At 39.4% G+C, this 14,982-nt stretch overlaps 1 protein-coding gene and 1 long non-coding RNA gene across 4 annotated transcripts in view; one reads left to right on the top strand and one right to left on the bottom strand.

Moving 5' to 3' along the window:
* The window catches only part of BAZ1A (bromodomain adjacent to zinc finger domain 1A), a 94,416-nt gene extending 93,340 nt beyond the window's left edge, over positions 1-1,076 (bottom strand). The window contains exon 1 of one of the 3 annotated variants that reach the window (XM_086709936.1): positions 532-1,076. In XM_086709936.1, coding sequence (XP_086566062.1) covers positions 532-644 — 113 coding nt within the window. In that variant the 5' untranslated portion in view covers positions 645-1,076. The remainder of the gene's footprint in view (positions 1-531) is intronic. The other 2 variants (XM_086709935.1, XM_086709937.1) reach the window with 2 other exon arrangements.
* Positions 617-14,715, top strand: LOC147580012 (uncharacterized). Its single transcript, XR_015252436.1, has 2 exons — positions 617-731; positions 14,412-14,715. It is a non-coding gene; the product is annotated as an uncharacterized LOC147580012 (long non-coding RNA).
* Positions 14,716-14,982: the final 267 nt, after the last annotated feature.

Here is a 14,982-nt window from a genome sequence, read left to right as displayed (position 1 = left end):
CCAACGTTCAGTCTCCACTCCCGACCGAGGAAACGACGCCCAGTCCGGCCGTTTCCTGCCCCCGGGGGCGGGGATTCCCTCCCCGGGGCCGGGGGACGGCGGCCCCGTGCCGGTGACCCGAGCGGGGATCCCCTCGGCCGCCGGGCGGGGATCCCGGAACTGGCCCCGGAGTGCGCGTGTGGCCGAGGCGGGGAGGGGCGACGCGGGGAGTTTCCGCTGCCCGGCGGCCGGGCGGCAGCGGCGGCTGGAAGCGGTCCCCACCGCCGGCCGAGGACTCCAGCCTTTTCGGCCCCGGCCCGCTCTCCCCACGCGCGCCAACGGCGGGTCGCGCCGCCCGGGAACCCCGCGCAGTCACCGTCGGGCTGGGCTTGGGGGGGGGGGGGGTGGGCAGAGAAACGCGGGCCCGCGGCCAGCCGTCACTTTCAAGTCGCCCCGCCAGAAGCCCAAAGCGAGCAAAAGAAGAGACAAAAGGACGCTGGGGAGGGAGTCCCCACACTCCCTCGCACCCCCCGCGCCCGGCCCGGCCCTTACTCGTAGTGGCGGAAGATCTCGTTGGTGACTTTACAGTAGAAAACTTCCTCGTCCGGCCGCAGGTCCGCGGGCGGCTTCTGTCTCACAAACGGCTTTCGGTGTAGCAGCGGCATCTCCTGTCCGCCGGCGGGCTCGCCCGGACCCTCTGCCGCCCGCGTCGGCCCCGCTTCCCTATCAAAATTGGAGGGAAAGGAAAGCCGGTAAGGTGGGGAGCGCTCCGCGGCGGCGTGGGCCGGTCCGCGCGCCGGGGGGGAGCTCGACTGCCTTTTGTGTGACTGACGCGCCGCGGCTGCCACCCGGGCCGAGGTCGCTCCGGCCGCTCCTGGGGTACTGAGCGAGCCGAGCCGCCGCCTCTGCCCTCCCAGCGCGCCCCACCTCCGCACGCCCGGCGGCCGGCTCACAATGGGGCCGCACGCCCCGCCGCGGGCGGGCGGGCGGTGCGGGGACGGCGGCGGCCCCCTCCCCCAGCGCCGGCTCCCGGCCCGCCGCCGGGCTCGCAACGTGCTTGGCGCGCAGCCGGCCGGCCCGACGCCGCGAGGAGCTCGCTGCGGGCGGACCCCGGCGCCGCTCCGCTTTGTTCCCCCGCTCGCTTACACTTCCCTGCCGGCGCCGGCCGGCTTGCGAGCGACCACACGGAGCCCCTCACCTGCAAGCACGCCGACTGCCACCTCTCCACCTTTTCAACTACAAGGGCAGCGAGGGGAGGCTCTGTCCTCCCGGGGGGTCGCCTCTCGCCGGCCGCGCCGCGCCGCCGGCCGCCGCTTGTCTCGCTGCCACGGCCTGGCTCCGCGCGGGGGATCGCGTCCCACCGCCACTTCCCCGCCTCTCGGAGCTCCTGGGAAGTTTCTGATCTACTTTCGGCTCAGAAGGAGGAAGAGCTGTTGGGAGGAGCTTTTCACTTCTCGCTTCTACCTTTTTATTGGCTGCTCGATGACTTTTACAGCCTGTCACTGATACAGGAAGAGACGGCGGAGAGCCTGGGAGAGCTACATTATTAATTAATGGAGCAACCCCTTGTGTAGAATCAGAAGCATCCTCCATGTTTGAGATTATCAGCCAAGAGATCTAGGGAAGGCGCTGGGATTTCATAAACACATGGCTAACAAAGTAAAGCCTTCATCTTCGAGTCTGGCACCGTCGCTTGGTTTCACGGTGGGCAAAGGATTCCAGTTAAGATTTAACTTTTATTTTAAGATGGGAAGAGAGATGAGAAATAAAAAATATAAACTATTTTGATATGTTCTTCAATATGAGAATTTTCATGTCTAAAAAATGTTTTGCTTGTGTAAGCATCCTTCTTGGAAAGAAAATACCTTTTCTTGACAGCAGTTCTCTTTAATATTTAAAGAGGGCAATTCAGTCAAAGATCAGAGGAAAAGACCAAAAAGGTATATGTTACAAAATGTCATCATGCCTATGGGACCACCATATATTTAAAACTAAAAAACACACCTTTAGAAAGTAGTATTTGTAATGCGCCGCTGAAAATATTTTGCAAAGTATCAACATTTAATTCAATCATACAGAATTTTAAAGATTATGGATTTGCTAGTGAAATTTACCCGAAAGCAATTTCCCATATTCAAAATTTCCACTTGTGAAACTAATTTTAATGCACATAATACTTGTGACTCTTGAATTAAAAAGAATTTTTGAAACTACAAATAACTCCAAATGTTTGCCAGTTTTGTTTTAAATCATCTTTTTTGCTACAGCCCTTGACATTTGCTTATTTGCGGATTAACATGTAAGAATGAGTCTAAAAGACAGTAAGTTTGAAGAACAGTCGTTCAACAAAGGACATAACTAAGTACCAGCAATGTGAAATGATCATAGTTATAGAAACAATGTAGGATCATCTTTATATCTTCAAATTAAGTACATGAGTACATTGGAGCAGAAAATGTAAGGAATCTATTCAAATGGCAAGAGTTATAATTTTTTAACTTCTTTCAAGATACTTTTATGGCAGCTAGCAAAATAAAATTTTGTGAAAGACATAATATGCTTGGAGTGTTTTAAAAATCATTAATAAAATTAATGCACCTTACTGTACAAATATAGAAGTCACAGAGGCTTGGAAGTGTTCTCAGTACTAAATATATATATTCTTTAGTCTGGATAAACTCTTCAAAAAATTTTGCACTCAAACATTTTAACTGGCCTCCAACAAGTACTTGAGAAACAATTTATTATTCCCTACCTAGAAAGTATTTAATTTTCCAGGTGAAAAATTTAGAGCCCACAATGGCTCTCAACGGGGGAACGAGGAGGACTGATAAACTTACAACTGTTAATGAAGCATCATTCTCACAATTCAAAATCCCAACTTAACTGTTAAGCTAAAAACAGGAAATTTTCTCTGTATAATATTTATATTTCTTAGAGTTCACGAAGTTTTTTAAGTTTTTATGTAAATTCAAGTTAACACAGTGTAATTTTAGTTTCAGGTGTACAATATAATGATTCAACACTTGCACATGTCACCTGGTTGGTGTCTATTTGATAAGGTGTTAAAATTTTCTTAAAATCACAATAAGAAAATGTCAATTTTATTTTTATTAAATACAAAATTTTAAACAATTGGATTCTTTTTAGTACTAACTTAAAAGTTAAATTTTATTCTACTTTATCAAAATACTATTTCCCTATTACCATACTCAGATTTCAATACTATCATCCTATATAACTCAGTTCTCTGAATTACATACATAGGATTTATTTTAATGATCTGTGATGTTTAATAAATGTTATATAGCTGTTCATTGTTAATTCACAATAATGTAAGTTTAGTAAGTTATAATTAACATATTAGTTTAGTGGGGGTCTTTTGTTTTCTTAAGTAGGCTTCACATCCAGCACAGAGCTCAGTTTGGGGCTTGAACTCATGACCCTGAGATCAAGACCCTGAGATCAAAACCTGAGCTGAGATCAAGAGTCTGACACTCAACCAACTGAGCCACCCAGGTGCCCCCCATGTTTAGTTTTGATGTATTTATCATACTTGATCAAATTGATAGCCTATCTAAATTACCTCAAAATTATACCTTTTAAATTTATCCTACACATTTACTACCGAAAGCTTACCTAATGTACTTATTTCATATTTTGATATCTATATTAATTACTAGTTTATTAATTACTACTTTATTTATTAATTACTACTTCTAGGCTTTTGAGAATGAAAAGCTTATTGCTATATTCAGGAAGTAGTTAAGAATAATGTCATGAAATAAGATTTTGTGTAAAAAAATGGAAAATATTGTAAAGGAGACTATGAAAATTAAAGTACACGTTTAAAAAGATAGAAAAAAGAAAACAATGAAATTAAAATCATTTAATTTTTTAGCAATTTAAGTAAATATTTATCAGGCTTTTCTTATGTGCTAAGACACTAGCTTATAGTATACACTATAAATGTAACCTGGCCTTAAAAAAATGTACAATCTTGTAGGGAAGAGATGATGTAAAGACAACGAAAACAAGAATGGTGTGAGTCCTAATGATCATGAGTAATATAATGCAAAAAGAGAAGTAGAAAAGATTAGAAGAAAATATAGTAGGAGGACCCATGATCTGTTCCAAATGAAGTTATCCACGGGGCATGATTTGAAAGACAACAGAAAGCTCTGCTCCAACATTTCCTCCTGGGTCTCACGATGCAATCCCCTACCCTCCATTAGTTACCCCTCTGGGTGAAGACACAAATTGCCTCCACTTACATGTAAAATGTAAATATGCTAGTTAGGTAGGACGTAATGTTATATTAGTCTAATGTCTTCAAGACATAGTTTAATATTTGAGAAAGCATACTTCCTTATGTATGTAAAAACAACAAATCTATGAAATATGTATTTTTAAAAAGGTTGAGCTTTTCCTGTCTTTTCCTGTCTTCTATTGACTGATCAAGAAAGGCTTTATTTAGGTGGTTTGATGACATTAATTACTAATTGCTGAAAGAAACCTTTGGGAACCCTTGTTTCTCTCATTTTGCAGCTGAGGAAACTTAAATTCAGGAACTGAAATCTTGGCCTCATGACTCCTCGTCCAGTCTCTTTAGACCACATTGCTCTTTACCTTGGATTCAATAATATCCAATTTTCTTGTATACCCATCTCACACTGTATCTATCAATAAGCTAAAATACCATTTCAAATCTTTCCCAAACTGCTAAAATTGCGTAAGGGAATAAGATCTATTACTCATGATCAGAAATAATAATTTATTTTTGAGAATTATCCAGGAATTTATTTTTGAGAATGAGGATAACGAGAATCCTAAATTTGAAGAGCTGATGAGTCCTATCTTCATGCTTCAGTTAACCCATCTAACAAATATAAACACTTTATATCCTTTACCTCTAAGGAGCAGTTAATACAAGTACTTGAAGTATAGCTGCCCTGAGCTCTTCTGAGAAAGATGTCCTAGGTGAATATGCAAGGAATATCTTCCACTTCGTAATTCCTTTCCTCAATATCTATATCCGACATCAGTCTCAACCCTCCTATGTTCTCTTTTCAATGTCTTCCTGACTAATTCATGGCATCTGACTTATAAACAATTTCTATATATTGTTCTTTGGAAACAACATGTTTTCCTTAGTATCTGAAGCCACTGGCCCAGTGTTACGTTAATGGTTCTAAACCTTAGCTGCCCATTGAAATCACCAGAGGAGTTTTTGAAGAATACTGATACCTGAGCCATACCCCCAGACCAGTTAAAACAACATCTAGGGGTAGGGACCCAGGCATCTGGAACTGAAAAATCTACTCAGGTGATTATAATGTACTGCCAAGGTTGAGAACTATGCTTAGAGGAGACTGGATTCTTGACACTAAACTGGTAATGTTGGCAAATTTGGGATGCATTTTTTTATTCAACCCCTTGTGATTAAAGCTGTGAAATTATGGGATGGTAGTAGCAGTTGAAAGAATAGTCTATGGCCATCATCATTATCACAATAGTTTACATTTAATGAATGATTCCAGCTTGTGAAGCATTGTGCTAACTAAGGGCTTTAAATGAATCATCTCCGAATTCTCACAACAAACTAAGTATTATTTATTATTTCCATTTTACAGACAAAGCTGTTGAAGCTAACAGAGGTTAATTAAGCAGCATACCCAAGATCATACAGCCCAGAAACAGAAAAACCCAAATTATCAACTCCAAAATCCACGCTCCTTACTACTATTCTATATTTCATGGGATTGATTTGGTAATCTAACTTAGATATAAATTGAAACAGGGAACTTGATCTTATGCACTAAACAATTTAGAACTTACAATGATTAAGAACATATGTTAATAATAAAAGTACTAAAGGACTCCATGAAGAACTTTTAAAATTATCTCAGAGGGGGAAAAGCCTAAGTAAAACACAAAGCCCATCTATAAAAATAATTCTATTAACTAAAAGTTGAAATTTTTGCATGACAAAAGCTACTACAAAGTTGTAAGACAATTTTCAAACTGGGAAAAAAATACATACTTACAACTCCCTGACAAAGGCATTTACCTAATATAATTTACCTAATATGTAAATTATATACTAAATATATAAATTCTTTTTTTTTTAATTTTTTTTTAAATGTTTTATTTCTGAGGCAAAGAGAGCGCCTGAGTAGGGGAGGGGGTAGAGAGAGAGGAAGACACAGGATCAGAAGCAGGCTCCAGGCTCCGAGCCGTCAGCACCAAGCCTGACGTGGGGCTCGAACTCACAAACCGTGAGATCATGACCTGAGCCTAAGTCGGTTGCTCAACCGACTGAGCCACCCAGGCGCCCCTATAAATTCTTAATAATAACAAATCACAACCCAAGAGAAACAGAAAAGGAAATACAAATGGCTTTAAAAGACAAAAAGCTCAACCTCACTCATAATAAGAGAAATGCAAATTAAAACTACATTTTTAAGGGTAACATTTTTCACCCTTAGGATTTGCACAGATCACCATCATTTGTTGATAAGTCTACGGGGAAATAGGCACAACTTCTATGAAGGGCAAATTGACAATATTTATTCAAAATTACAAATACACATAGACGTTCCATCCTCTAGGAAGATATCCACAAATATATTTGAGTAGAAGACTATTTGTCTTTGTTAGGAATAGACTAATATTAAAATTAAATATTTTAAAATTAATGGAAATGTCCATAACTAAATAAATGATATGTCCATACAATAGAATAGTATACAAACATAAGAAAGAATGAGGAAGTTGAAAAAAAAAGACAAGATGCCTAAAAATATGGGGCACCTGGGTGGCTCAGTCGGTTAAGTGTTTGACTTCAGCTCTGGCGGCCCATGAGTTTGAGCCCCACATGGGGCTCTGTGCTGACACCTCAGAGCCTGGAGCCTGCTTCAGATTCTGTGTCTCCCTCTCTCTCTGCCCCTCCCCTGCTCATACTCTCTCTCTCTCTCTGTCTCTCAAATATAAATATATTTTATAAATAAAATATAAAAATTTTTTTAAAGATGCCTAAATGCATGTTTGGGAATTAAATACATATATGCATTTGCTTGATACATAAAATGCATCTGGAAGGATATACAGAAAAATAACACACTAGTTACCTCTGGGAAAAGATTTGTTAGTGGACAGGGATAAAAGGGAGACTTACTGCAGAAGAAAGATGAATCAAAATTTGTGAGATACACAAATTAGATGTAAAGAGGCCAGTCAGGACAGATAACTGATATAATAAAGTGTTTCCCTCACAAATGGAAATAAGTTTAGAACTGCAAATAATAAGTAAAAATGTCTGTGTTAAATATTTTACAGGGCCTAGGACAGTGCCTTTCCCATGATAGGAGTTCAGCACATTTTTGTTAGATGGATATATAAAGTACAAATTTAATTTGATTACAGTGAAAGAAATAGAGCCAGATGGATGGCTGCTTTCATCTTAACCTGGAGATATAATTTATTTATCTATTTATTCTTTAATTTTTTTAAATGTTTATTTATTTTTGAGAGAGAGAGAGAGAGAGAGAGAAAACACGATCAGGGGAGGGGCAGAGAGAGAGACAGAGACACAGAATCTGAAGCAGGCTCCAGGCTCTAAGCTGTCAGCACAGAGCCCTACATGGGGCTTGAATTCAGGGACCGCGAGCTCAAGACCTGAGCTGAAGTCGGAAGCTTAACCAACTGAGCCACCCAGGTGCCCCAAACCTGAAGATTGAATTTAGATTACACATTACCAAATAGTCTTTCTAGGTCACTTATGTTAATAATTAGTTTTATACCAATTTACAGACCAAATTATACTATGTTCAGTCAAATAGTTTGTTAAAAAGACATACAAGGAACAAGTAGAAGATTTTAAAATATGAAATATAGGGTTCTTTTTATTTTTATCAACTGCAAAACTAATTTTTAAGTTTTAGTTTGTAGTAAAATAGCTATCAGATAAAAGTTGCACTAATATTTGCCATCTCATTTATGGACTAATTTCTGTTAATAGTGGAGTAGAAACTACTGGAATATATTTTGTTCCTCTTTTACTTTCCTTTTAGTGCTCAAGCTGTAACCTTCTATCAGAGATCATTTTAAAAATGATTTTATAGGGTGCCTGGGTGGCTCAGTCGGTTGGGCATCCGACTTCGGCTTAGGTCATGATGTCACAGTTTGTGGGTTCAAGCCCCACGTTGGGCTCTGTGCTGACAACACAGAGCTTGGAGCCTGCTTCAGATTCTGTGTCTCCTGTATCTCAGCCCCTCCCAAGCTCACGCTCTGTGTCTCTCTGTCTCTCAATTAAAAAAAAAAAAAAGTTAAAGAAAACATTATTTCACAATTAAAAAAATATTTTTTTTAATATTTTAAAGAGTATATACAACAATGCCTGGAACACACCAGGTACTCAAAACCTAAATAGTAAAGTATTATGATCTTTCATTTTTCTCATATTATTTCCTATATTTAAATAATTAATATTTATAATATTATACTTATAATGTTTATAATTAGGACCATATCTTTTTTAAGATTTAGGACCATATATTTTTCTAACCAACTACTTGTGGTTGAAGCATGATATTAGCATTGTAAATACTGCAAATTTGACACCAATAATGCCATGTATCCATGGACTACCTGGCAATTATGGATGAAGAGAGAGAATTAAGACAGTTAAAATTCAGGGATGCCTGGGTGGCTCAGTTGGTTAAGTGTCTGACTCTTGATTTTGGCTCAGGTCATGATCTGACGGTCATAAGATTGAGCCCATTTCGGGCTCCATGCTGGGCATGGGGCCTGCTTAGGATTCTCTCTCTCCCTCTCTTTCTCTGCTGCTCCCCCACTCATTATCTCTCCCTCTCAAAATAAATAAAATAAAATAAAGTCTTTAAGACAGTTAAAATTCAGAATCCCACTTTTCAGTCCGAAAATATTCTTAATCCTCAGCTGATTTCAATGGCAATAGTGAATGATACCTTTGAACTTTAATGAATGATTTAGCATGTTCAAGCTGGGGTTATTAGCAACTCCTTACATTTTCCGAATGAGTCATCCATTCTACCCCTTCAAGTTGCAAAAATTCATATAGTCATTTCATAATGCATCATCACCTTAACCATATACAACCATAATATATATACAGTCAGAATTAGCATGTATATAGCAAGAGAATGATTATAAATGTACAAAGACTTTTTTCTCATTAGATTGGATCTCCTCAGACCTCCTTGGAGATCTTGCTCAGTCAATCGTCTTCCCGCTATCTAATACCAAGTTCTCCTTCACCACTGAAATCTCTAACCTGAGGCTATGATGTAGTGCAAGTCTCTTTCCTTGGGGGGAAAATTTTAAGTTCATCTCTCTTTATCTTCAGCATTGTTTCTCTTCTTAACCAACATTTTATTTTATTTATTTATTTTTTTTAATTTTTTTTTTTCAACGTTTATTTATTTTTGGGACAGAGAGAGACAGAGCATGAACGGGGGAGGGGCAGAGAGAGAGGGAGACACAGAATCAGAAACAGGCTCCAGGGTCTGAGCCATCAGCCCAGAGCCCCACGCGGGGCTCGAACTCACGGACCGCGAGATCGTGACCTGGCTGAAATCGGACGCTTAACCGACTGCACCACCCAGGCGCCCCTTAACCAACATTTTAAAAAGGAAACCTATGCTCCTTATTTCTATTTCTTTATTTCTCAACCCTCCATAGTGTCCCTATAGTCCCCTAAAACTGCTCTTAATTCTGACACCCTAATTACCAAATCTGATGGACTCTTGGCAAGAGTCTACCTTATCAGTCTGTTACTTGACATCCTCTTCTATCTTGGCCTCTGTGAAACACTCTACCCTAGCTCTCTTCCAACCCCTCTAACTTTCCTGAGTTTCCTTGGCATCACCTATTCCTCTTCAACCTATTTCCTAAACCCTGATGTATCTCATCTTTCTGGCATCCATTCTCTTCTCTCATCACTCTTGAAATCAGCATCTCTTCCAGACTATATAAACTGCCCTTTTCTCATTAGAACATAATGTCCTCTAGGGTCTTCTTGTTTCCTTAGGGACTCTACCATAGCTCCTTGAAGGGTTCTGAGATGAGAATGACTCAGAAAATTGACCTTTTATAAAGATTAATCTGGGTGTGGAATGTAAGACTGACTGGATTGAGTAGTGCCTAGAGGGAGGGAAACCAGTTGAAAAGGCACAGAAGTACCACTATGGAATGACAACAGCCTGAATTATTACCTTGACAAAGGAAAGGAAGAAAAGCCAGGAGAAATATTTTGGTGGAAGTATTTAAGGACAATACTTGATGACACATTAAGGAAGGGAGAGGAAATGTCGGAGATGACTCAAATGTCAGACCTGGGAGACTAGACAGGTATTAACATTATTAACAGAAATGGGGTAATCAGTAGAAAAATAGGCTTGGGAGGAAGATAAATCTTTTATTTTTTATTTTATTTTTTAACGTTTATCCATCTTTGAGAGACAGAGAGAGACAGAGCATGAGCGGGGAAGGGGCAAAGAGAGGGAGACACAGAATCCGAAGCAGGCTCCAGGCTCTGAGCTGTCAGCACAGAGCCTGACGCAGGGCTCAAACCCACGAACTGCGGGATCATGACCTGAGCTGAAGTTGGACACTCAACAGACTGAGCCACCCAGGCGCCCCCCCTCTTTAAAAAAAAATTTTTTTTTTAAGGAAAATAAATCATTTAATTGTAGGCATGGAACATTAAAGCAGAGATGTCCTATAGGGGGAAGGCTGGGCTCTGAAATCAAAAGAGAAATCAAGATTGAGGCTATAAGTCAAGGAACTGTTTCCAGAAATAGGATAATAAAAACTACTAAGTTGATGGATACAGTAGTCCCCCTTATCTGCAGTTTTGCTTTCTGGGGTTCAGTTACCCACAGTCAACCATGGCCCAAGAGCAGATGATTCTCCTTCTGATAAATCATCAGTTGCCTAAGTCATAACACATAGGTCATTCACCTCACCTCACCTCATCTCATCAAGTAGGCATTTTAACTTTTCACATCATCACAAGAAGGGTGAGTACAGTATAATAAGATATTTTGAGGGAGAGAGACCATATACACATAACTTTTATTGTAATTGTTCTATTTTATTATTACTTATTGCTGTTAATCTCTTACTGTGCCTAATTTATAAGTTAAACTTTATCACAGGCATGCATGTATAGGAAAAAACATAGTATATATAGGGTTCAGTATTATCCACATTTTCAGGCATCCACTGGGGGCCTTGGAACATATCCCCCATGAATAAGGGGGGGATTGCTGTATTACTATATAATATTTGTACACAAATATTAATATGTAAATAATATTTGCTAACTAAATAAATCTCTTGATGTTATCTCTTCTATTCCAGTACCCAGCCGAAGTACCAGGATGCCCAAGACACTCACCAGAGCTCTGAAATATCTCACTGTCCCACCATGAGTAAACCCCAGCATTTGCCTTTTCTGTTGCTTCGTCCTGTCATTGCAAGATATTACAGAACATGGTCTTTGATCTTAGGAGCCTTCACAAACACACTAAATTCCTTTTAAGTCATCTCATGTTGATATTCTATTGAACACTCTACAATAGTCTTTGTAAACCTCTTGTCACTTTTCTCAAGCTGCCAACCTATCTTTCCTTCTTAGCCTTACCTTGCTCTTGGCACTTACCTTGCCTCCTAACTTAAATACAGCAGTCCCCCCCCCCCCCGCCTTATTCATGGGGGATATGTTCCAAGGCCCCCAGTGGATGCCATTCCATATGACTTCTGTTCTCAACCCAAATTTTCTTTTCTTTTTCTTTATGTTTATTTATTTATTTATTTATTTTTGATAGAGAGAGATTGAGTGAGCAAGCATGAGCAGGGGGAGCAGCAGAAAGCCAGGGAGAGAGAATCCCAAGCAGGCTCCACACTGTCAGCACAGAGCCCAAGGCAGGGCTTGAACTCATGAAGAGTAAGATCATGACCTGAGCTGAAACCAAGAGTCAGACACTTAACTGACTGAGCCATCCAGGCACTCGTCAACTCAAACTTTCTTCTATTTTCACCCCACCCTTCTTTCTTTTCCCATTGTCTTCTCCTTTCCAAGGCTATCTCTGTGTCTTTGATCACATTTCTTTCAACTTCTAGGACCTTATTCCATGACTTCTTTCTCAAGATCTCCCCACTTCACTGGCTCCTTTCTTTTAAAAAAAAAAAAAATTTTTTTTTAATGTTTATTTATTTTTGAGAGACAGACAGAGTGTGAGCGGGGTAGGGGTAGAGAGAGAGAGAAACACAGAATCTGGAGCAGGCTCCAGACTCTGAGCTGTCAGCACAGGGCCCCAAGCAGGGTTCCAACTCACGAACCACGAGATCATGACCTGAAGTTGGACACTTAACCAACTGAGCCATCCAGGAGCCCTTCACTTGCTCCTTTTTTCTGGCCTACTAACTTATTCAAGTCCACCTTATCTTTAGAAAAATTTTTTCTTTCACTTTGATTTCCTCAGAGCTACCACCTTATTACTTTTTTTTTTTTTTTTGGTGCTACTAAGTAAACTTTACAACTACATGTAGTCTTGATAGTGGTTTGAATTCTTGCTAGAGCTATTTGTATTAGTATGTCCTATATGTTTACGTCAGAGTCTCCAAAATGTAAGTTTCTGTAGGGCAAAAAGCATATAGTAAATTAATCATAAGATGTCTTCAGCTATAACTAATCAAGAAATGGTTGTGAGATTTGGGATGCTGACTTCTGAGAAACAATAAATAATGTAATACTACTTTACCATTATCTGTTTCCAAGGAGTTAAAATTGTAAATGCACTTAGAGTGGTTTTGGTAATGGTTATCTCTTAGTCACAAGTCAGGATTTTTCTGATGTCTATAACAATAGCAATTATACCATTTAAGGCCAAAGTAGGAGTCTTGGGGGGCAATCCCTATGGCAACAAATGTAGATGTTCACATGAGAAGCGGGCAGTCAAGTTTTAAACTTAGAAGGCACCATGAAAACACTACTTTTTTCCATTATTAATTTAGATATAATCAATCTTCAGAAAAGTTATTTACTTTATGCTTTAGAATGTTCTATCAGGAAAGTTGACACTGCCTTCCCCTCTATACTCTGTATATACACCTACATTTCTCCTTCTATCCTAAAAAGCTGCCTTTTAGCCCTGTTCTACTATAGCTTCCTTCCTAACTGATGAAGTTAGAGAACATGCCAGAATGTAATGCTATGCATTTGAATCTAAGAGCTAAAGAACAAAATATTTTAAAACTTAAAATTTTAAAGAATTTTTTAAAAAATTTATTTATTTTGAGAGAGACCACGCACAAGGTGGGAGAGAGAGAGAGGGAGAGAGAGAATCCCAAACAGGCTCCACACTGTCAGTGCAGAGACCGACATGGGGCTCGATACTGCAAACTGTGAGATCAGACCTGAGCAGAAATCAAGAGTCTACTGCTTAACTGACTGAGCCATCCACGTGCCCAAAACTTAAATTAATTTTTATAACCAACTTTTAGAAAAAGTTATTTTTATAATTTTGCAAAAATATGTCTTTTATGTTATCCTGACAAAATTAAGTCCCCACAGCTAGAAAATATTAAAAAAAAAATTAAAGATTGTGATTTGCATTAATGCAAGTTTATTCCTTACAGTTAAGTATAAAAATTCAATTAAAACATCATTCAGAGAGCAACTGCTTGGTATAAAGCACTTTGCCAAGCTCTGAACTTAATATTTAAGTATAATATAATAAAGTCATAACAGCTCAGAGTAAAGCTTTGTGTTACATACACGTCTAGAAACACATTCTATACTGTTATTCTCATTTTATAAAATAGTAAGGCTGAGGTTTAGCAGAGTAAAGAAATTGTTCAAGTTCCCACAGAATGCAAGTGGAAGAGCTGGGGCTTAAATTGAGATTGATTAGATGCCAAAGTCTATTCATCCAACAAATATTTCTTAGTGCTTTCTATATGTCAGTCACTGTTCTAGAGGCATGGGATACATTAGGGACGAAAACAGAAGATCCCTACACTCTTGGGTGTTTATACTCATTAGCTGACAACTCCTCTGTCTTCTCTCTTCCCACAGATCTACATACACACACACTATCTCTCTCTCTCTTACTTTCTCTCTCTCTCTGTTACTTTTGCAAGATTAATCCTTCTACCTAGGTTGTTGATTTTATCAACTTTATCATAAGTCTCCTTTGAAGCCTGGCTTAATCAATTATTGCTTCTTCCACTGGATCCATTCAACTACATTAAATATACACAGGTCTCCTCTTGAAAAATGCCTCTACTTGTCTTACTTCCATTCTTTTTTCTTGTTCCACACCATACCCTAAATTCTACAACACTCATTCTCTCTAACCCTCTGCTACCTGGTTTTCCTTCCACAGATTGTTTGCAGTCCTCATGCCTCTCTGGATTTGTCTACATTTGATGAGGCTGATCACTCCTAGAAACTCCCTCCTTGGTTTCTGAGAAGTCCTATTATGCTGGCTTTAAACGAATGGTGTTTCTACATCCATAAAAGTATCTTTCAGAAGGAAGAAGACCTTCTCCTGTGAATAATGTCATCACAGTGATACATTGGATAAGTCATAAAATTGGCTAATTTTTTTCTGGAAATCATCTAGAGGAATTTTGTCTCTTTGTGTTTTTAAGATCTTTCTAATATAAACAAGACAATAGATATTCATATTCATTGCATCATGTATTTCACTGGAAAGCAGAGATAACTACAACTGACACAAAAGACACAATTTCTACCACTCAGAAGATAATTCAAAACTACTTCTGACTCAGAAGCATATATAAGAATTTTAAAATCCTGGATTTGGAGTAATTTAAAGTTAGCACAAAAAATCCCACATAAATCAACTGTATTACAGTTCCATAGTAACAGTGTTTATTATAGGGCCTCTAAATTATTAAGAAAAGATAAAATTATGCTCAATATACTATTCA

The sequence above is a fragment of the Puma concolor genome, chromosome B3 (genome assembly GCF_028749965.1).
Source record: "Puma concolor isolate L17-30 chromosome B3, mPumCon1.1.hap2, whole genome shotgun sequence".
Lineage (NCBI taxonomy): Eukaryota > Metazoa > Chordata > Mammalia > Carnivora > Felidae > Puma > Puma concolor.
This window is presented reverse-complemented; position numbering and strand designations above follow the sequence as displayed.